The 24,558-nt window shown below is 32.7% G+C and overlaps 2 protein-coding genes across 5 annotated transcripts in view; both read left to right on the top strand.

Moving 5' to 3' along the window:
* Nucleotides 1–24,558, top strand: part of LOC141446030 (uncharacterized) — a 95,928-nt gene that overhangs the window by 287 nt on the left and 71,083 nt on the right. The window contains exons 1-4 of one of the 4 annotated variants that reach the window (XM_074112369.1): nt 496–1,618; nt 1,973–2,128; nt 7,008–7,144; nt 16,419–16,741. In XM_074112369.1, the coding sequence (XP_073968470.1) occupies nt 1,519–1,618; nt 1,973–2,128; nt 7,008–7,144; nt 16,419–16,741 (716 nt within the window). In that variant the 5' untranslated portion in view covers nt 496–1,518. Of the gene's footprint in view, nt 1–495; nt 1,619–1,972; nt 2,129–5,069; nt 5,454–5,786; nt 6,096–7,007; nt 7,145–16,418; nt 16,742–24,558 lie in introns of those variants that run through there. The other 3 variants (XM_074112370.1, XM_074112372.1, XM_074112371.1) reach the window with 3 other exon arrangements.
* Nucleotides 19,209–23,146, top strand: LOC141446032 (uncharacterized). The gene is made up of 2 exons (XM_074112373.1): nt 19,209–19,715; nt 19,829–23,146. The coding sequence occupies exon 2, from the start codon at nt 20,195–20,197 to the stop codon at nt 22,847–22,849; it is 2,655 nt and encodes an 884-aa protein (XP_073968474.1). The 5' UTR covers nt 19,209–19,715; nt 19,829–20,194; the 3' UTR covers nt 22,850–23,146.

Raw genomic sequence — 24,558 nt, 5'->3', positions numbered from 1 at the left:
TTTCTTATGAGTATTTTCTTAAACTAAACGAAGATTTTATAACTATTGGGAGATATGTTACTTTTTTTTTTAAATGAAGTTTAGATTATTACTATTTATTTCTTATTTCGAATTCTATTTTTGTTTTAAACTAGTTAATAAAATAATAGGAAAATAAATTAAAGTTGAAACGGATGCTTTAAATTCTCTAAATTGCAAGTATGTTATCATTCTTGGACAAAACTTAAAATTCAAAAAAGGAACGTTAGAATTTATTAAACTTATTTTAAAATGAAAAAAATCTTCCATTATATTCCCTTTTTTAAAAATATTTTTGCGTTTAATAAATTTGGTTTCTATTCATTTATTTGAAGAAATATTATTTTTAAATTTAATTAAAAGTAATCCTTTATATCGTGAATTTATTCCCACTAATTTTTTAATACTTTTGTCGCACATTCACTTTATCGTTTGTTGATTCATAGTTGGAATTCAATATTTTTTGATAGTTAGTTCTTAGTAAATAAACAATTGAATATTTCTAGAAAATTATTATTTTCGTAGAGATTAATTGTAGTAATTTATTTTTTGTTTACTAGCCATTCTCTCTCAAATGTTCACTGTAGATGCTGTTAAAAAATTATTGTTTAATATTTATTTATAAAGGAGGTATCATAAATATTAGAGGGACTATATTTCTACATTTTCTTTGCACTTTGTATATTGTTGATCCAATCTCTTATGCCAATAGCGTGGTGTTTAGATTCACTGAGATAATTTATTTTTGGGTGAGATGGTCTTCCGCTATCTTTTTCTTCAAATACATTGTATATTGGGTTCATCTTACCTCTCATCAACTTTGGAAATTATTTAAGATCTTAAGATGAGCTGTCTAATCCTGCGTTAACTAACTTGATTATAAGCTGAATTGTATAAGTGTTAAATAAAGCATAAATTGTACTTCTACTTAGATTGTAATTCAGTTTCCTACATTCTACATTTCCTACTTCTTAGTTCTTACTTTAATTCAAGCTCAGAGAGTCCTATATCATCCTCATTAAAAGTTTAATCTTCCACTACTATCATAATGTTACTATGACACTCGATTTAACAAAAAAATATTTGCACCTCTTAAATTTTAAGCATTTTTTAGATAGTTGTTATTTGTTGAATTCATAAGAAATGCTTCCTTGTTTATAAAGAATATCATAATTCAATAAAAACATTTATTAAATAACAATTCATGCTATATGTTACAAGTTATTATCACTGCTAAAATTATTCTATTTATTGAGTTTTAGTTGGTCAATATTTAAATTAAAAAAATATTATTTTCATATTTCATGTTGGCAATAACTAACTTTTGTGACAGAGTGGATTCAGTTCTCCCGCCATTTCAAAATTCTGATAGTACGTCTTGAGCGTATTCTAGTCCCATGATGAAGTGAATGTTTTTAATACTTTAGGGCCAAAAATTCAGTTGCTTTTTTAATATGTTGCCCTTATTCATAGAATGAAATTCAATCCGCCTCCACTAACATGATTTATGAACCAGTTGTTGCCTGTCAATTGTTACAAAGAAATATCCGGCTTATCATTTGGTCGGATAACGAGGGACAATTGCAAAAAGTCCAAGACGGTTACTATTTATGGATTTAATAGAATTTATTTCATCATTGATTTAATAAAAAACAATTTTAAATATGATTTAAGATCCGAATTAAAACATTTATTTTTGAAGTAGCACGATGAAGAGCTTAACTGAATAGTGTTCAAAATTTCTTCTTTTTGAGATCCTTGTGTTAATTAGTTTTAAAGCCTTTAGTTGATATTTAATTTTCATTCAATAAAATAAAAACGTCGATATTTTTTTTTTTAAACATAAATTTTGGAATTTCTAGATTTTTAGAAAAAATTATTAATGTTAGAGAATGTTGAATTGTACAATGCAGCCGAATAATTAATTTTTTTTTTTTTTTCAAATTTTGTTTAGGGATGTTTGCCGTATTCATTGCCATGTTTACACTAGTGGGAGCCTGTAGGATTTCGGAGTTAACGTGCAGAAACGGCAAGTGCATCTCACTCGATCTTTACTGTAATGGGAACAATGATTGTGGCGACAATTCAGACGAGCCAAAGTATTGTACAGGTGAGTTAGTTCATTCTACCTATAAAAAGTGGGAATTCTATTTTTTTCAAAATTCTGAGTCTTCAATAAAAAAAAATCTACCGAAAACTTAGCATCTACTTTTAAAATTGGAATTGTTGAAGCTTATTTTTCTCGTAGATGTAGTCGACAATTATGTATATGTAAATAATCCAGTAGTGTCATGTAAATATGTACTTTTCTCCCCAAACTTAAAAACCATTAAATAGGGGCACAAATTCTAATTGACATTTTATTCTAGAATATTGCTTAGGATAAGTAATAAACAAAATCATTATTGTTTTACCAACTAGGGAATTGTAGGAGAATGTAGAAGGAATGGTGAAAGTAATCTCTTCCAGATTTTGTAATATTTCGTTCTTTCTGCTTCAACGATTCTTCCTTTCTTTTTTTAAAAAAAATTTGACAATATTAGATTCATTTCATTCCAGTTGTGTTTAATCAAAATAATGTATTAATTTGTGAATCTTACGGGAAATATAAATATAACATTTTTTTTAGAGATCTTGACTCTCTGCGGGTATTCTTAGGCTAACTGTACTAAAGACGACGTTTATACTGACTCTAATATTCATAACTTACTTAAGAGGTAGTTTTTTTTTTTTTTTTAATCTAAGGCGCGTCAACGTCTAAGGTTACTTGGTTTCTGGAGATTTTTTTAGTGCACTGCCGGCCTCCGGACATGTTATCTCAGTGAGCTGTAAGAAGCTCTAAGAAAGAAGGAAGAGAAAATCTAAGGGCCAGCAACTGGATTCGAACCCGTGATCTCCGTGTTGGAATCCAGTATTCGCTAACCACTCAGCTAGTCCCTTTATTTAAGCTCATTTCATTTCGAAAAAGTGTTTTATACGAATTGATGTGCTTATGTGAAAGTTCTAATTTAATATTTCGAATGGGTACCACCGTGCGGCCCAGTAATACTTTTTTTTAACAAAATCAACCAATCGAAAATTCCAGTTTACTGATTGGAAGACGAAAACGACATCATTTTTTTTAATTCATATGTTCATTGCTCGCATACGATTCTGTAACTGATATTTGACATTTTCTCAGGAAATTGTTTTTTAAGTCAGTTCTGGGGTAAGGAAAATTACCTTTTCCTTTTAAGTTTGATAGCAGTGCATTGTACAGCCTCATTATCTCCTTAATTCTCTCAGGAATTAATATTTAATTCTAAATTCGAAGAAAATTTGTGGAAGTGTCAGTGGAAGAAAAGAGTGGAAGTGTCAGTTTAGGCAGTGATTTAATTTAGCCAGATTACTCTTCTAGTAATGTTGAGATTAGTTTCCAGATTATTCTTTTTGCTATGTGCCCTACTGATGGCTACTACAGTCATGTGATTCTATTAAGCAACTATGTTTGTGTCTTGCAGTGATAAAATAAAGAATTATTGCTTAATTATTTGCTGCTACCAAGGTTTTAAACTAACTTTTAGCATACTTAAAACTTAACAAAGTATCAAAGAAATAGGGTAAAAAAACAAAACCTTTTTGCTTATTTTTTTATTTCCTCCCATCGTTTTAGGAAACTGCTGTCCCGTACTTCACAGGATACCTTTCAAAGCTAGAAAGAAATTAAAGGCTTTGAAGCCTTGAGTTCATTGTTGAATATTTAACAGTGAACGTGCTGAGGGAAGAAGTAAGGTTAAGAAGGAGGATGGGAATAAATTCTAGTGTCTTAAGTGGGTGAGGAGATGTTGGGGAATTCTGTGATTGTTTCATTTTTTCCAAGTTCGTGTCGAGATGTGAAATAATTTATTCGATCTTTCTTTTGATTCCTGATAGTTGCTTTTGTTTTTGAAAATGTCTAATTACGTTTCAAAAAAATGGATAGGTTGGGACAATGTCTGGACAGTTTGTAGATAGGTAAGAAAACTGATTACTTATTTTTGGTAAGGATTACTTGAATGAGAAATGTTGTTACAGTAATTTCTGTCTTTAATTATAGTCTTTAGTTATTTCGGAAAGTATCGTTGATTTTTAACCATCGTAGTACGCAAGGTTTTAACAGTTTCTGGTTTTCATCCATAATCAGAGATAGAGTGAGCAGTTTTTTTTTTTAACGAGAACTTGACTTCAACAAGTTACCGTCACTCTACACCTGCCGTCTGAGTTAACAAAACTGTATTGTGCTACGAAAACTTAATTGGAGTTACACTCTACTCCAAACTAATGAATCAGTATCTGAGATGAATAATTACCCAAAATTGGAAAAAAAATGTAAAACTGAATAACAGCGATGTTAGGGAAGGGATTAGCTATGCGGTTAGCGTACTGGACTCCCACGCGGAGGTCCCGGGTTCGAATCCAGCTGCTGACCCTTAGATTTTCTCTTCCTAGGAGCTTCTTACAGCTCACTGTTCGGAGATGGACAGTGTTGTCTGTAACGAGAGAACACTGTCCGGAGGCCAGCAGTGCACTGAAAAAAGCTCCGGGCGCCAATAATCTTAGATGTTGACGCGCCTTAAACATTAAAAAAAATAAATAAAAAAAAAATGCGATGTTGACAGACCTAACCATAATTCTAACAGCGGTAGGTATTTCTCTGCTTTATGGAAGATAGACAAAGCTATTTTTTGAATTAAACAAAAAAAGACTAAAACAACGTTGTTTCAGAAAACAATTTAAAATTTTATCCGCCATAGCTATTAAACGTTCTGACAAATTATGTACGTCTTTTCATCCATCATAAATGATGATAAAGTATCATTTTTATGTTGAAATGTTTACTCCCACTTACATAGATTTTATCAGACTTCATTTGATTATCAAAAAAATGGTGTACGCCTTGGATAGATTACTTTTATCAGTAATCATGTTTTTAAAGTTTTCAGTTATATTTTTGATAAGTCAAAATTTAGAATATGAAAAAAGAAAAGATTGAATTAGTGTTTAAGATTTCTACTAACCTTTCATTTTGTTATGTCAAATAATCAAATCTGTAATTATAAAAAAATCAGAAAAGTAATATATTTACTTATCTAAGTAAAGATACAAAAGAATTGCGTCTTAGTTATTCTTGTAAACATAACCCTCAGGTGATTGGTTTGAGGTTAAATGAAACGTTCAGATCATATGAAGTGTTTTAAGGTCGGTTTGTGAATTAAGGAATGCAGATTGTCTATTGATTTCGGTGACGTCTTGTTTGTGTGTTGTCTTTTGCGTATGAAATAGGCACTCTTGGCTACTTGCATTGGTGTGTTGTTGAATTGGTCATGTTGAAAAGTTTACAAGTAGATCTTTAGTTTGGTGTGTACAGCTTGCCAAGTTTAATCCAGGAATTTAGTACAACATCAGTACTGTGACAGGTACTATTCTAGCGACCAAGTTTAATTTGGCCCTCGTCTATCACTATCTTTAGTAGAGTCTCAGATGTTTTATTTCTGAAATTCTTCTCAGGCCAGTAATTTTTTTGTGGAATATATCTTTTTTCTGATTTGGCCTTCTTCAATTGGAAGCAGCTGCAGTACTATTCTAAAGATCAGCTTCCTTCGCAATTTGTTCGTTTCTTGACTGAACTTTCGTCTAGGTCTAGACTTCTAGAGACACCTGGCCGACCTTAGAGACTTTTCACACCGTTCGGGAAATGCTTTAATGCGGGAAGCATAATAATTAAAAAGTTGATATTAAGGAATGTGGGAGAGGATTTTATATATACACTAATAAAAATGTAAATTTAAAGTTGATTTTGTAGCAAAAATATAACAAAACCAAAGTTAAATTCTCTGTGCCCAACTGATGAATTTAACTTCTGATTATGAATAAAAATCCATAACCAGTCAGAAAAAAAAAACCATATGTAATGACGAGAAAAAAAATCAGCGATTGACTCTAAATATTACTTTACATTTTGGGTCAGGAATCAGAAATATATTGCGAAGGTGCACTTTAGAGAAAGTTTGGTGTAGCGCTTTTATAAGAACCCCGAATCAAATCAGTTTCCTATAAAAGTATAGTAATTTGTATTGTATTTATTGTAAAATGTGATATATTTACATTTCTAATTATCCAAACTACTAACGAGCCCGCCAATTACTCTATTAATAATATTCATTCTCTCTCGGAGCGTTACTCAAATCCGGCGGTTAATCAACATAATTTATTCCGTGTTAATTCTTGAACTAACGGGCAACATAAACCATGGAGGCTGCTTACTAAACCACGATCACAGAGGAACTCCAAACAAAATGTCAATGTGCCACCAACGTCATCAGGGGAACACCAAAACTTGCAAGCGAATCTATGATAAATCAATTTAACCTTCCGAAGCCGTAAGGACAGTTTTAATAAACTGACTGACATGTTGTAGATACAATGCACTCTATTCCCCACCTACATTGTAGCAAACCAATCAAAAACATAATTGGAAAAGTGTTATTCCTCCTCTGTTGAACTTTTTACCTGAATTGCTATGAGCTCGATCTGCCATAGAATCGCCAAAGGTTTGCGGATACTGTAAATATTAAAGATACAAAATAATGTTGTAAATGTTAACAGTATGATGACTTTAAATGTAAATTTTTGTGTCCAGTGCCTTTACAAACAATTACTTTTGAACTAAGCACGTAATCTAAAAACTTAGAAAAACCAACTTGACGATAGGCCTAAGGTTCGATTTATTTCACATACAATCTTTCCAAAAACAGTGTTACTTTCGAAAATGCTTTTTGAACTAAATCCTTGGTCGAAAAGCGTAAAAAAAAAGTCATTAGTCTAGTGTTCCATAATTTATTTTGGTCTTCATGGGTCTTTTTCGGGATTCTTAAACTCATTTAGACGTACGGCTGTATACTTAACGACTTATTTATTTCTTGTTATTAGATGTAATAGATTACTATTTCTTACTATTTTGGTCTTTTCAGTGTGCAATAGAACATATTACGGCGATTTAGGTAGAACCTATTCGATGAATTTACGAGCACCAAGAGAAGATCGCTTGCCTTATCTGTGTCATCTAACCTTCACTGCCAATGGGAATGATAACGGAGACATTGTTCAGGTGAGTAATTATTACTTTTAATCACTTCATTCTAGGCAAGAAGGACTAATAATTTACCCTTTAACTTCCTGAAAATACTAAAAGCTAAAGTTCGTTGAAAGCTGGGGATGTTTGGTAATCCTTCATTAATTAATATAGTTTCTGTAGAAAGTTAATTAGAAGCATCATGAGATTTATCTTTGAGTATCATCGTGCCATAACTAAATTTTTAAAAATTTCTACTCATCATTAAATCTAAAAGATCTTTTATGGCTTCCCAAAGTATAATAGTTTAGTCCGTTGAATTTTCGGCGTGCTTAAAGTTATAATGTGCTGCGCTAAACTTTTCCTGTGAGTTTTCCAAACTTATGTAGTAAAAAAGTAAAGTAATTGCCTATTTTTTCAGGTGGGCTTTACCTCCAACTACCAATTAGGTGTCGTAGACGGAGGCGACTAGTAAACAAACTTTACTGTAAATATCTTTTATTAACCATTAATAAAATCCAAGGCCTAAGACCGGGAATTGAACCCAGTACCCACAATACATACATATTAGTTTTACAGGTCTCGCCTCTGACCGCTCAGCTACCGTGGCGCCCAACTTATGTAGTTGTTTACAACTCCTTCCTTTTTGAATTTCTTATCTGTGCTAAGATTCAATTAAGTAACGCCATTCTGAAGGGAGAAATATTATAAAAGTGTGTAACCCTATTTCTTAAATTGCAGTTTCAGTTACAAATCCAAATGAACAATAGAAGGTTTTGTAAATTTGGTTTTCAGCTGTATTCAGGGATCTTGGTGTCTATGTAGGTATCCTCAAGTCTTAGAATATGTACAAAACTTGCTCCGATAATCCGATAACTTGATCCGATAACACTCCGGGTGAAGTGGTTGCGTGTATAACTATTCTAGACTCCAGCTCGCCCTCAAACATTCACACTCACAAATTACGTTCATTGTTACGTTCGCTAGTAGGGTGGATCTATTGAGGGCTCTGACTGGATTGCTAGCTGTCTCCTGGGCCGAGCAATACATGATGGTTAAGAGAGAAGTAGGTCAAACATGTGTTTCTGAAATAACTTCAATTTGGAAATTTAGTAAGAATAACAGAAAAAAATATTATTTCACTTATATGACTTTCTTTTATTGCTGTTCTCAATTTTGTTTCCCCCTAATAACGAACTTTTACTGAATTTTCCACCACTAAAAAAGTACGAAAACGTATAAATTCATCCGCCAATCTCTTGACAATTGAAAATAAAATAAGCACACTCCCTTAAAAACCTTCCAGTTTTAGATGAATTTCCCTTGTCTTTAAACTGACCAAGTTGAAGAATATTAAGATGTCAAGATATTTCAGTTTATCCATTTTTAACGAAATACACATACCATGTTTACTTTAAAAAAAAAACCTTTAATAAAGAATGTCATTCGACAGATGAAGTTGATTAACACGTATGTTGTGGATTAAGATTCTAATAGGGCGGCCCTTAAGGCCTTCGCCACTGCGACCCCTTTGGATCTATTGTGGCTTCCCTCACTCTAAAGCACCTGACCCGTCCGTTTAATTAGACTCTTAATTCTGGAGAGCGACTCTTGGTTAAAGCTCACAGGCCTTGGTTTTTCTTCCCCGAGAAGTAACATCCTTAGCCCAGACAAGCCCCTCACACTGACACAGCACGTACAGTGCCGTTTCCTCATCTTCCTGACAGAACCTGTAAAGACTATCATCTGTCAGGCCTATGCATGTGTTTTCTGCAGGCTGCAGTGGCCCAGTTAATAGGCCTACAATTATCCTTATAGCCCCACGACCTTGACTTGATGTTGTGGGTACGCGTACCAACATGAAAACAAAATTTCATTGATTACTGAAATACACATATCATGTTTACTTTAAAAAAAACCTTAATAAAGAATGTCATTCGACAGAACAAATTGATTAACACGTATTGTATGGATACGCGTACCAACATGAAAACAAAATTTCATTGAAAGCTCTACGCGTTTTTTGCAGCTGATGAGATCTTACTTAACGCTTAAATTACATATTACAGCAAAGCCAGTCCTAACCTGTCTTTTATAACGGCCCTTGCAAGCCTTTACCTGCGAATTTTTTTATAAATAATAGTATAGTTTTTAAAGTAATTTATATACAATAATTATATTTTGTTTTATAAAATCGATAAGAACCTTTTATCGATAAAATACCAATAAACTGAAAAATCAATTCAGTGACAAACTCATAAACTGTGAGAAACACTAATTATACTCAGGGTACATCGAATATTTCCAGGGAAAACTAAAAACAAAAAAGAAAATCTGCAATATTTCCTCTGCAAAATGTGTAATGGGTGTAAGAAAGGAAAAAATAAACCAACAGCAGTGATGATGGATTCGTGCCAAAAAAGCTATCGACAGATTAAATAAATTAAATTGCAATCACCTTTTTCTTCCGGGTTTGTTGTTGTTTTAGAAGATATTTCTGTAAAATAATATTAATTGAGGGAAAATGAGATGGGGGTGTTGTTTATTTAATGAACTCGTTTTCTCCCCGTTAACCAATCTCATTTACGGTGAAAATTGGAACTTCACAAAACTTGACAAGCTTGCAACACCTGTCCGTTGTTATAATAGCAATATATATAAAAAAAATTAAATAGAGTCGAATTGGATGGATGCAATAAATAGTATTTAAACAAATTTATTCTCCGAGGATTTGTTACTAAGTTATGCAGCAGTCATCTTCTGGAGATACCGAAATAGCGAGGTATTCAGAAGAGTTCTGTCTCTGCCACCCCCCTTGATTATTCTTCTTTTAGTTGACATGACCTGTCATCTCCGTCTCTTTTTTTTTCATTTTTTAACTTGTGATAAAACGTAATAATTTTAAAAGTTTATAATTTTATTTTAATTCAAACCAAGTGGGATACCAAATTATGTCTTTTCATCTACTGTTGTTACTTCTTTCAGCTAAAAATGAGAACACCTCTAAGAATGGATAAACTTTTATTACTTTAAATCTAGTTTTCTTTCTTCCATGTTAACCCTCTGTGGGCAGAGATTTTTGAATTTAATACAGCAACATTAACCAACACCATACCAAGAATATGCCAACCACTTTTATTTCAATAAATGTGAGGGTAATCACATGATTTTTTTTTTTTTTAAGATTGAAAACAAAAGAAAATTCTTTGTTATGGAAAAATGTTCACGAAAAATGATTACCTCCATTAAAATTCTTAAAAAAAATATATATAATAGAAACTAGTTTTAGAAAAAGTAAATTTACCGAGTAAATGATGTGACGTGGTTTGAAATAATGATAACAAATGAGTTCTAAGGGATTTCTTGGATGCTTGAATGAAAGAAAGAGAGAGATGAAAGTAAAGTTCTCTGTCGGCGCTTTAAAGTAGAAAAGTTTATCCATCTTTAATGAAGAGCCCTCTTCCATCATCACAGACAGTCAAAAGTCACACTTACGAATGTTGTGGATTACAAAGAAAAAGGGAACTTCATTTTTTCTTTGGTATTCTGATTTGTAGCTGAATCAATTTATTACCTTAAATTGCACAATGTTGTTAAGGTTGATAAGTCGAAACTTACAAAGCTCAATCAAAGCTTTCCTCTCCTTACAATAAAAACATTTTAAAACATAAATAATAAAAGTATAAATACATTTTGTATTTCAGATTTGAGGAAAAACAGTTTGGAAATATATTCGACATTGAAGCTGTTCTTTTCAAACGGAAGTTTCTATTAAATGTAATCAAAAGTCCCTTGTTTAGGTTTATTAGCTCGCTATTTCCTGTGTAGATTGTTTCTAATTTAGATGTACAAGAAGAAATCTCTCGCAAGAAAACTTTTAATGAACATGGAGAAAATTTTAAACTTTTCTTAAATGTGTTCATTAGGTGAATGATGGCTGAAATTCGTAAATTAAGTACACTTGTTAAGCAGTCTCTAATTACTTGAAAGAAGAGGTATTTCTTTAGGTCATGATTTCCCGTTTCGTTCAAAATCCTTACCACTTATCAAGGCCACTTTTTTTTTTAAAAGGATTTTTTTGTTTTTAAACTACTTAAAAGAAATAGTTTTGAAAAAATGGATGTAAGGAGGAACCCATCAGAATTCAAAATTAGAAGAAAAAATAGTTAACAGGAAGAGATGTGACAGCCCAAACACGGTTGACGAAATTAATGAAATAGAGGAAGTTATAATATATTTACACAAGCTGAGCAAATCTGTTTTAAAAAATTTTTGGAGAGAGTAAAAAAGCTTAGTTATCGTCGCCTACGAAGTTCTCCATGCTAGCTTCAAAAAGTTCAGGTCCATTAGACGTTTTTCCTGCCAACAGCCAGCTCATTACTCAGAAACATTCCACATTTAACTACCCTGGCACAAGCCGCCTGCGGATTGAGGTCACAGGTACATGGAGCCTTCTCAGTGTACTATCTGCCTCTTGCATAGCTCTAGTTACGGTCAGCTAATTCTCACCGTATTGGAGATTCAGAAGAGAATCCTAGAAGTGATTTCCGTGTGCAAATTCCTTGCACTAGCCATTGATCCCTTTCCAAAACTGAATTTAATTCAATAATTTGAACAAACAAAAAACATTGATTGAGTAGAAATCAACCAGCCGTTTTTATCCCTAAAAAGAATAAAATTAAAATTAATATGCTTTCAAATAGTTGTACAAACAAGATGATTCCTGTCGACAGAGTGCATTTTTTTTAACTCCCTATCACTTCTATCTTCATCCAGAAAGCGTACAAAGCAGTTTTGGCTGAAAAATATCAATTTTTGGTTATTTTTGAAAACTATTTCCACCAAAAAATTAACCAAAGACCACATTAATCGAAGATTTATCTTTTGAGCTTCCTTCTCTTCCAGTTTGTAACCCAGAACTAGGTACCCTCAATCTTTTATCACTTCTAAAGCTTGTTTTTCATGTAAGTAAATACAAAGACTGTAGGGGTAAAGTCGGGGTTATGAAGTTTTTTACCATTTCTGAGGAGAGAAGTCCCACGGAATGGATGGCTTCAAAGAGATGCATTATATTTCAAGGAGTAAGCCTTGGGTATGGTGATGAATCATTTTTTTTAATTGTTTGAAGAAAAAGTGCAGACTTTTGTTGTATAAACATTTCTCTTTTATTGAATATTTTAAATGGATTTTGGGAAGTGTACAAGTCTTTTTTTTGGGATCTTTTTGGTTCGTTACGAGTGTTATCCCATTAAAGTGCCGGTTGTAAAGTTGAAAAGCGTTCCAAAATGTTTTTTCTCTCATCACCATCGTTCAGGTAAATAGCAAAATAGAGCCATATTGTTGGAGCATTTCCTTCTTAGTAATAAGTTTTCTTAATATTATTAACTTTTCTCCTGGTTTCTCTTTATTTTTATAATAATTTCTTTATAAATAAAACGAAAATTATACAAAAAAAAAATATGATCCCTTTTTAAATTGGAAATATTGGTGTATTTCCAATAGAATGCTATAGAATTCGTCCAACTTTTCTTTCTTGGAAAATTCGACAACTTCTAACTTTTCCGCCCTCTCCGCTCTACTACCATTTAGAAAGGTCTTATTTCCCACTAACTTTTTCTTCTTTTCTCTTCCTTTACTTCCTACTTACTTGGAAGATTTTTGGTGAAATGTGTCTAGAATTTCTAACTTTTAAACCTAATTTCATCAGGGAAACATATATATATATATATATATAGAACACCAGAGAGTTACTAACGACCACAGCAATCTCGGGTAGTGGGGTAAAAAAGAAAACTGCTCTGAGGTTTTCATACAATTTCCACAATATGAGTAACAAATTTTCTTGAAAGTTTACATTTTCACTAATCATTCCTTAATTCCATTTAAGGATATTTAATAAATAAAATTCTATATCGAATCGTCCATTTTAGGGGAAACCTAACTTCTCAGCTGTATATGATTGACGAAATTAGGTCAGTCGAAGTTAATAATTAGCAGACTGACGCTTCTAACTGGGAATATATATTTATACATATATCTATCTTGCTGGCTAAGATTTCATTGGTCTGTCATGTGTTGGTTGTAAACTGCAGTTGTTAATGCTTAAGTTAGTTGAGTGTGTTGAAGGGAAACGTCCCAATGATTGGTACTACATTTTGTAATATTCCTGGGGCTTTAAATGAAGTGATCGTTGTTCACTTGTGGTATCTTATCCTGTGCTTACTGAATGGTGACAACATAGCTCCTCTAAAGTTGTTTCATGTTTTATGCACTGACTCATCTTTTCCCTCACACTTTAAATTTAAATCGAGAGAAAAAAAAATTTCTACATGTCTTTGTAGTAAAGAGGATATCTTGTGAACAAAGAGTCGAAAAGGTAACCTTGTGAAAAAATGGCTCTAGCATGATTGTTCAATTTGGATATCTTAAATGGTTTTAACATTGCGTCCATGTACCAAAAGACTGGTGATTCGATAAAGACCAGTGGTGTATCGCTGTGTCTTGAGTAGTAAACTCCAAATTGCTCCTTTTTCCATGAAAACATCTCACCGTCAATCTTCTATTATTTCGCCATCGACCAAAAGCGGGACTCGTCACTTGGTTGATTGGTCCCATTGGTTGATTGAACCTTATGTCTTTCTTGGCGTGTCAGGTATAGATTTCGTCCTCTTATCAGGCCTTTAGAATTAGAAAACGTTAGATATACGACAGTAAAAATATTCGCAAACTTTTTATACATATGTTTGTAATATTGTTCACCAAAACAGCTGAAATGCCTCCCTAAACTTACTTGTCAGAGACAACAATCTTCGCGTAGATTACGTTCTGCAAGGAAGATGATTATGTGCTAATTTCTATAAAAAAAATTAGGTTATAAATGTGTAAAGTAATAAAACAATTACTATATATTTATTAAAAATTTTCCCTTATTCCCACTGAAAATTTGTTACGGCCCTAAAATTACTGTAGAAAATAAGGGATGCAGAAGTTATTTTAAGTAGACAAAACATATTTGTCAAGTTTCAGCGTGTTAAGGGATCGCCAGGTAAGAACGCATACGTCAATACGACGTCATTAAGTGTCTTCTCCTACGCCCTACAAGGAGGAAATGGAGAAAACCCATTTAAGAAGGCATAATAGTCGAACTGCCGTACTATTAACCTCTACTCCATTCAATGCAGATTTCTTTAACGACAAATTAACTAAAGATTGAAACAAACGTATGATAAATAATATAATGGATAAATTAAAAGAAAAAGAAATCTGGTTCAAATAACAGTACAAGTAAAGAGCCGAAAGATCGTTTAGATCTGCCATCTTAAATGTTTTTTTTCCATTTCCTCCATGTAGGATGTAGGAGATAACACTTTATGACGTAGTACTGACATGTGTTACTACCTCCGTTCCCCCAACCCGCTCTGCACTTGAAACACCCGGAGTTTTATCGTTTTAAAAATAATTTTAAGTACAGATTTCCTCGCCTCTGTATTTCTTATGTTCTAAAAGTATTTTTTTTGGGTCGTAAAAAATTGTTGGCAGGATGTGATGAATCTAGACACTACATATTAGAATATAGAGCTAAAAAAGTGTCACCTGAATTTGTGGAATATAATAACACGAAACTTAACAAAAAGTGCCAGCAAAGAGTGGCAGTGGGCTGTTTAGCTGTAGGTTGTAAAACGTAAAACGTTGGGTTGTCGTAGTAAATTATTAAAAATATCCTAATTTGCAGATATTTTCTCCAATTAACTTGTCAAAAACAAAAGAGTCCATTAATTTGTTTGGTTTGTTTAGAGTTTTCGTGCAAAAGAGTGCGTTTGTTTGTTTGCAGAAAATAGGTAAGAAAGTTGATGTATAAATTGTGGTTTCCACACCCCACTCACTCTCGTTTCACCCGTTTACCTTTTTTTTGGCTCAAAGCTGTTTTCAGTATAGCGAGTGATGTGTAGCCAATCTTTTTCCAGTCAACTTATGAGGTTGGCGGTTTGGGTCTGTACCAGACAGGGTCGCTGTTGAACTAAATTTTCTCTCTCTGTGGCAAAGCCAAAAGAACTCTCTGACACACAAACACAAAGAGGTTCAAGGGGAGGGGTGGAAAAGAAATCAGCTTTGAATCGAATTGGGTAAACTTGGCGACTCCCACTACGCTTGGTCCACTGCCGTCTCACTTTGCCAACAAATTTCCACTCTCAATACCAATCCTTTTCTATTGGGTTTCCATTTGGTGGGGGCAAACATTCGGAAATATTGATTGATTAGTGAACAGTTTATCCCTTTAATTACTTAAGGCTTTAAAAAAAGCCAAATACTAGTGATAGTTGTGATGCAGAGAAACCATAAATTTTAAATTTATTTCAAATGCTCGAATAACGAGAGCAAAAAAAGTAATTTAATTATAAAAAAACATCAACAATTCTGTAGAAATAGCCACCTCTGTGCTTTTTCCATTTTATATCCTTTAGTGAACTAGTAAATACAAAGCAACGCAACTTTTCTCATTACAGCCAATGTCTTTGTAAGGCTGCTCTCAAATCTAGCCTTTCTTGTAATTATATTTTATCCAAGCTATTCATTGCAGCTGAAGAATAAATGGTAGGCACCATCCTCTCATAGTTTCAAAATGATTGCTTCTGTTTGCATCATCATTTTGGTACCTTTAGTGAAATTATGGTTTTAGCCTAAGCCACATTGTCGTGGTAAGAAAAATAACCTTCCTACACCCAATACCTAAAAACAGGTAGCGTAGCAAAAAGGTTATGCGTTGATATGACATCCATTTTTTTTTTTTCTTGTTGTTCTTACAATGTTCCATTTAAAGAGTCAGAAGAGAGCTTTCTAAATCATGAGACACAATTGGAAGTTTTTTCACCCGATTAAATTCAACTTTCACCAAGGTACGCACTAAAAAAGTAACATCACGTTTCGCAGCTACCACTTTATATGGTACTTTAAAAAAGAAATTTTTCAAAATTCAGTAATTAAACCAATTTTTATTTATTTATTTCGGTTACTGGAATTTTCGGTCTTCACTTTAAAAAGTGAAAAATTGTTGGTCCCCTGGTATTACAGTTTTAGTTAGATATGTTTTATTGTGTATTGTGTCAAATGGAAACAGGTCACAAACTAATTATGCGGTAATCCCTTAGGAATTATTAACTGGAATTGTACATATATTTTCTAACTATAGTAATTTATCCAGCGAATGCATTAAAAGTTTTTTTTGGGGGGGGGACATTTTTACCTATTATATTTTCTCCTCACTTTTCTCAGTAATTTTTTTAAAAATATTTTACTTTTATTTATGTTATAGCTGATATTCGACGTATTCAATGTGGGACGATACGATGGTGGATGCCCCGATGGATATGTACAAGTAACGGAACTTGGACGCCCACTGACAGAAGGCGGTTGGTGTGGCCAAGCTGCTGGACCATCTCTATATTATTCTGAAAGTACCACAATAACCTTATCATTGCGTTTGATACACAATTCACCATTCAGGGTTGATCTGAGATATAAGTTTCTGGGCACTGTGGAAGCAGTTACCAGACTAGGAACAGTTGACGTCCCCATCGAGAGGGGAGTACATGTTCCCGGTTCCTACTGTGGTAGAACCTTCGATGAGTGTTACAGGTAGGTTTTATTTTTGTTTTAAATTCATTTGCCATTTTTTGTCTAGTTAATCAAATATGTAGAGTAAGTTTTTTTTTTGTTGGGAAATTTATTGAAAATGAGCTTCCCACCACAGTCTTTATGAAAAGTTTTCACTGCTTATTTGAGTTGATGTAGCAAGTAGTAATATTTTTAGCTTGTATTGTTAGCGAAAAAACTATCATTCGCATAACACATGCATAGTTTTTAATTTAATCATAAACTAAACAGTAATTAAAACGTTAATCTTATTATTCTTTTCTATCAACATCTTACTTTTTTCGATACTAGAAGACCTTAACTAGTCTTTCGTTATCTTTCTTTCTTTTATATAACTGATTTAGAGTTATATTTCTTTTAGAAAATTGATTTGGTTCAAATCATACTTAGAGAATCTGAGACCCAGTGGGGTATGCAGAATTTTTCGCCATACGAAACTTTTAAGTCTCCGACCGTTTGTAGAATGTATACCTTAACAGGATAGAAACATGATGGAGTCTCATTTATTTCAAAACTTGGGATAAACTCTTAAATAGCTCAACTAGCTAACTCCATCCAAATGGAATTAATGGAGCAATTTTTTGTAAAATTTGATAGTTTCTAGGATGTTGAATCTAGGAATGTTCATGTTTTCAATACGTATATTTATATATATAAATATAACATATTTTTTGTTTTTATATAAATTCTTTGTATTTCCTTACTTTGAGAGAAAATTTAAAAAAAAAAATGAAAAATCCTATTCGCGCACACACTTTTTCGGACTCAGGCCCTAAAAAAACGGACTTTTTCGTTGTAAAATCGAAATTGAAAATTTGATTGAATGAAATACTTTCCTTATCTATTTTAAAAAGGGAAAAAAAGCTACTCCTTTTTTTTTACGAAAGATGTAGAAACAGTTCGTTTGAACAACTGAGAGTCCAACAGAACTGCAAAGAGATCGATATAAGCGAATAGGAGGAGGTGGAAGGCCCTAATGGCTATCTGTTGAACCTCAACGTAGAACAGCCAAAGTGGTCATTAACTGCCCTTTACTCAGTTAAACGTAGAAATCTGACGTCAAACGATTCTTACTGTTCTTCAGTAAAGTTAGTTAGAGGAATTATTGCGATTGCATCAAATGTTTGGTTGGATTTTCACCAGAAATATAAACCAAAAACGTTGTAAGCCCCATGGACTGTGTACGACTGGCGTTAATCTGGGCTGCTGTGCGGTTTTATAATTGTATAGAGCCAAGTAAAATGATAAATATTGGGCTTAGTTGGTTCTAGCCATCGCATACCAAAAAGTATTGCTCTTAAGAAAAAAAGACAATATTGTTTTGACAGCTTATTAAGATATCCTCGTATTTCCGTTATTAATATAATATAAAAAGTTATTAATATGCAATATAGAAGGACTAACCTTCGTTTTCATTACAAATACAAAATTTTATTAAATGTGCGTACTACTGCCATTTCCTCCATTCATATGCATTGATATAGTGTGATTTACGTGGTAGAAATATACACGACTAGCGTAGTATTCATGAAAGGGCTCATATACAACGTTGTAGTGCATACCAAAGCAATATCTTTACCTATATATAAATATACGATATATGGGAACGCAGTGTTGCGGTGTGCTGCAGGTGTTTCAGTACGGTCCTCCCACTGCCTCCCGTATTCCCTTATTTCAGCCAGTCATTCTGCTCTAGATCTTCGAAAAATTTTTTTATCAATATTTTTGTTTGTTAACTACATCTTCCTAACACTTTAAAAAAAACTTAAAGTTTAAAAAGTTAAGTATAAGGATTGTTAAAAGCTAAAAACCGAAAACTTAACCTTCTATTACTCAATAACTATTATCACAAATAAACATTGCTATTTATTTCAGTTATAGATCTAACTATTCTCTACATTTAAGTAACGAATTCATAAAATTCTGATCACTAGGAAAAGAGATATAAACGTTTGAAATTTGAACGATTTACAAACCCACGAAAATTTAACCTTCTATAACTCAATAACTATTACGACTAAAACATTGCTGTTTATTTCAGTTATAGAGCTAACTATTCTCTACATTTCAGTAAAGAATTCATTTAATTCTGATCACTAGGAAAAGGGATATAAACGTTTGAAATTTGAACGATTTACAAACCCACGAAAATTTAACCTTCTGTAACTCAATAACTATCACGTCTAAAACATTGCTGTTTATTTCAGTTATAGAGCTAACTATTCTCTACATTTCAGTAAAGAATTCATTAAATTCTGATCACTAGGAAAAGGGATATAAACGTTTGAAATTTGAACGATTTACAAACCCACGAAAATTTAACCTTCTATAACCCAATAACTATTACTACTAAAACATTGCTATTTATAAATATAATATAAATATATTATATTTATAAATATAAATATAAAAATAATTCCAATAACCTTCCTTCCATCAACACTTGCTAATATTTACATCACCAATATTCATTAGTTTTACATATTATTCAACTATGGTGAATGTTCAAGATTGTCTTTATTGTTCCAAATCTATTGCGGATAACGAGAAATCAAGTGATAATGTTTATACTTGTGATGGGTGTAATGGTTTTGTTCATTCTTCATGTGCTGGGTTGTCTACTTCTGAAGCTAAGTGTATGGCTTTAAAGAGAAGAACACTAAAATTCCTTTGCAATGATTGCAATATAGGATTAAAAGATCTACCTTCTCTAAAAAATCTAATAATGGAGTTAAAAAGAGACATTGCAAATTTAAAACAACAAAGTAACACCTGTAACTGCCAGTATGCGAATGATATCTTTATGCAAGATAAACTTGTAAGAGAATTTGAGGACCGTGACGAAAGAAAAAGTAATCTAATTATTTTTAACCTGCCTGAGGAGGATAGAGAAGATAATGAGGAAAAGAAAAGCAACGACAAGAATCAAGTTGAAATGCTAGTTAGATCTGCTGGGGTAAGTGAGTCTACTGTGCTAACTACTTTTAGGCTAGGTAAACCATCTGAAAATAAAATTAGACCACTTAAAGTAATATTTGAAAATAAAACGGCAGCCTATAAAATATTCAGGCAAAGGCGGTTGGTTACTAATGTACCACAACTAAGTGACGTGCGTGTTAAAAAAGATTCAACGCCAATGGAAAGAGAGCTCTTGCGTCAATTACGGATCAAGTTGGAAGAAAGAATTACAGCAGGAGAAACTGACTTAACTATTAAATATGTTAGAGGGCATCCACAAATTGTAAGTAAAAAAAACTTTTAAATACCCAGTTACAAATCTACTACCAAAATGCAAATAGAATAAGAACGAAATTATGTAAACTAAAACAGTTTGCCAACTCCTGTATATACGATATAATTTTATTGACTGAAACTAACTTAAATACCGATATAAATACTTCTGAACTTGGATTGGATAGATATAACGTTTATAGGATGGACAGAACATGTGATACTAGCTGTAAAAAATCTGGTGGTGGTGTCTTAATTGCTGTTAGGAAGAACATACAATCGTTTGAGTTAAAGCTATGTTCGAACACTATAGAGCAAAAATTTGTATCACTTAAGTTTGAGTCAGAATGCATACTGATTGGTGTAGTCTACATTCCTCCTGCCTCACCTCTGCAAGATTATCAACAACATTGCATGACGATCGAACATATACTTCAGTCAACTAATTTCAACAAAGCGTTCATTGTAGGTGACTACAATATTCCTTCTGTTAATTGGTTAAATGTAACTGATAACACCTGTGAATCTCTGCCTCCAGCGGGACAACTTGTCGTGGATACTTATGTTTACGCTCAAATGCATCAAATAAATGGCATAACAAACTGTCTAGGTGAATTCCTTGATTTAGTGTTCTCTACTGATAAAAACATAGCAGTTAATTTGGCTCATGACAGCATCTTTAAAAAGGAAGGGTATCACCCGCCACTTCAGTTTAGCTTTAATCTAGGCTGTGAGAAAAATGTGTTTAAAGAACCTTATCTAGTCTTTGATTATAGAAATTGCGACTTCAAGACAATTTCGAGTTATCTAGTCAACTACGACTGGGATTACGTGCTAGGTACAGCTGATGTAAATACTGCCTTTGATTTGTTTGGACGAGTTGTGACGGAATTAATCTCTGAATTTACTCCGCGCAAGAAAATTTTCGAGTCAGACTACCCGAATTGGTTTTCAAAGGAGTTAATAACGTCAACTAAGAAAAAGAAAGCAGCACATCAACAATATAGAATCTCTCTACTTCGTAAGGACTATGAGCACTTCTCTAAGGTACGTGCGCAATGTAAAAAATTAACTAAACGGGATTATGCATTCTATATACATGATGTAGAATCAGCAATAAATGAAAGTTGTGATATAAAGGATTTCTGGAACTATATCAACAGGCAAAAAAACAATAATGCCATTCCAGATGCTGCCCACTTCAATAACACTTATTCTTCGAGTAACCAAGATACGGTAAACCTGTTTGCTGAGTATTTCTCAAGTGTATATAATAAGTCTGTTCTAGATACCGCAACCAATAAAGATGTGATATCTTTGAATTCAGTGAACATCTCAATGATAGAATTCAGCACCGAAGATGTACTAAGACAACTGTCTAATGTCAACATCAGGAAAGGTACAGGACCTGATGGAATACCATCTGCAGTATTAAAAAATTGTCAACTTGCTCTGGCTCCGATTCTGGCCTCATTATTTACCAAATCCGTAAAACATGGGATTTATCCGGACATGCTAAAAACAAGTTTTGTAGTTCCGATTTACAAATCTGGAGATAAGAGGGATGTTACAAATTATAGACCAATTTGCATTCAATCAGCAATTGCGAAAATATTTGAAAAGTCTGTAATTGACATTCTTCGACCTTTACTCGACAACCTCATCCTCAGTGAACAGCATGGCTTCCATTCTGGTAGATCGACGCTCACTAATTTGTTACTATTTGAGGACTATCTGCGGAGAGCCTTAGTTACTGCCAAGCAGGTCGATGCTGTATATCTCGATTTCGCCAAAGCTTTTGATCGTGTCAATCATTCCAAACTAATTCATAAACTATCCCATTGTGGAATTCATGGATCACTACTTGACTGGTTTTACTCCTACCTCACCGCAAGACATCAATCTGTTAAATACAAATCACTAATGTCAGAAGAATTTCTTGTATCATCTGGTGTACCTCAAGGTTCTATTCTTGGCCCTTTTTTATTCAAAATTTTTATCAATGATATATCTACATGTCTCAATTCAGTAAACTTTCTGCTTTTTGCTGACGATTTAAAGATTTATACTGCCATTAACTCTGCGGATGACTTTCTCCTCCTCCAAAACTCTCTTCATAGACTGAGTGTTTGGTGCGATGAAAATGATATGAGCCTAAACATCTCTAAATGTAAGGTAGTATCCTATCATCGTAGTCGGACGTGTACAAACTTCGATTATTCTCTTCATGCTGCAACTCTAAGTAGATCTAATGTAGTGAAGGACCTTGGTGTTACGTTCTGTGCTAACCTTTCATTCAACCTCCACATGAACTCCATAGTCACAAAGGCAAATAAAATGCTTGGCTTTATATCTAGATCTACTCGAAACTTTAAAGATGTCAGAACCATAATTATCCTTTACAAAGTAATGGTGCGACCTATTCTTGAGTACTGCTCTGCTTTATGGTCTCCTTATCAGAAAACTTACGTCAACAAACTTGAATCACTTCAAAGAAGATTCCTAAGATTGCTCTGGTATCGAGAGACAAAAGTCATGACGGAGGTACCGTACGATGACGTAATGGAATTTACTGGTTTGAGTACTTTACAGTTTCGTAGACAAGCCACAGACTTAAATTTTATTTTCAAAATTCTAAATAATAATATAAACTGCCCTGAACTTTTATCATTGTTAAATTTTCACGTGCCAACAAACGGTACTAGACAAAAACAAGTGTTTTCTAAAGTGTGCCATGGTACCAATTATCGTAAGTTCAGTTATTTTCCAAGAGTTGCGGATCAAGTTAATCATCTACCCGCTGATTTTGATATATTTAACACCAACATGATCGAGTTGAAACATTTGTTAAATGGCTGATTTTGCGGTGATTGGTACTAGGGAAAACTTACCGGTTATTTGTGATATAAAGATTTATTAATTGAGTAAAGTTTCTATTTTTAAAGTATATTTTATAGTACATATTTTGAAGTATTTTGTTTATCTATTAAGTAAATTATGTGTATATATTATTTCTATTTTATCTTTATTTCTATTCTACGATATATATATGTATAAATGTATGATGTATGTATATTCTATAATTATTACATATTGAGTTATTATTAAATGTTATTTTAAATTATATTTCTTTGTAACTGGGTGATTGCCCGTCTTGTAAATAAATAAATAAATAAATAAATAAATAAATTTATTTCAGTTATATAGCTAACTATTCTCTACATTTCAGTATTGTCACTACTATAATAATTTTATTTATATTACACTACTTTTTTTAATAAGTCATTGTAAACAGTCTATTTTCATATTTTAGTTTGAGGTAATTCCATATATTTGTGTTTTGTTATATTTTCTCCTAGTAAAAGGAGAGAGTAATGGAAACTGACATTATTTTTTTTTTCTTTTTAAAATTATAGTATCTTAGAAAGATAACTTCTAACAATAGAAGAAAATAATCATGGTTATGTTAACGATATTGTTTAAAAGAATGGCACAGTTGAAATCAAATTAGACGTTAAAACGTCTGTTTACAAAAGTTCGTAAACTTGCAAAAAGCTTAGTTTAGCCAACTTAGAGAAAAGTATACACAATGGGAACTTAGGGTTTTGTTTAGTTGCCAACATTAGGGATACTTTTTTTTCTCCAACAGATTGTTTTAATTATAGTCTTATAGTTAGGATGTCTTTTACAAGAATTGAGGTGGAAGGATCTTATCGTAAATAACTTATTTATTTTTTGAACTACTTCTTTGAACTTTCTAGTCAGTCAGAATCCAATCAGTTAGCAAATTATTTGATTTGGTTTTTTTAATTAAAAAGCTTTATTCTTTTCAGTGGATAGATTTTTTTTTTTTTACTGGAAATGAATGTCAATTAATTTTATTTATCAGAAGTCCTGAAATTTCTGAATATTTTTTAACACCGTGTAAATAGTCAATCATAAAAATAAATGATAGAAATATTAGGCATCGTTAAAGGACTATAATTAGTATTGTTTAATTAATATAATTAAATCTTTTAAACAACAAATGGAAAGGATCAGCTTTTCACACTGAAAAACATTGTTTTTCTTTGCGGCGAAATTCCACAATACTAGATCCCCGCTAAGGGATTATTTGTGTAATAGTGGAGGTGTCCTTGATCTCGACACATTCTAATGATTGGTGAATGATATAACCGGACGGAAGACTTTCTTGAGGAAGCGTGGAGTGGTGGTGTGGAAAGTGCTTTCCACTTTGGATAAGAGCCGAGTCAAAGGCTGCATACAATGCAACGATGGTGCCTTTTAATCCCGGGTAAACTAGCTGAAGGCTGAAGATCAGTGATTAATCTTTTTTTTTGGGGGGGGGGGGAGTTCGAAGACGAATATTGAATATTTGCTCTTCAATTACAAGGTGGTAATATATTGTAAAGTTTTTCTTGTCCTTTTACTAAGAAAACTTTACTTACACAACTAATGCCTGCCACTAGTTACGTTAAATATGTAGGTTTGATTAAATAATAAAACTCGCTAAATTTGTAAGTAATAACCTGATTTATTAATACATTACCTTTACTCACATTAACATT

The sequence above is a fragment of the Rhodnius prolixus genome, unplaced genomic scaffold (genome assembly GCF_049639745.1).
Source record: "Rhodnius prolixus isolate KJV_2025 unplaced genomic scaffold, Rpr scaffold_1, whole genome shotgun sequence".
Lineage (NCBI taxonomy): Eukaryota > Metazoa > Arthropoda > Insecta > Hemiptera > Reduviidae > Rhodnius > Rhodnius prolixus.
This window is presented reverse-complemented; position numbering and strand designations above follow the sequence as displayed.

What these genes read in the sequence shown, in the direction of transcription:
- LOC141446032 (XM_074112373.1), top strand. Translation starts at nt 20,195, where the DNA reads ATGGACAGAACATGTGATACTAGCTGTAAAAAATCTGGTGGTGGTGTC.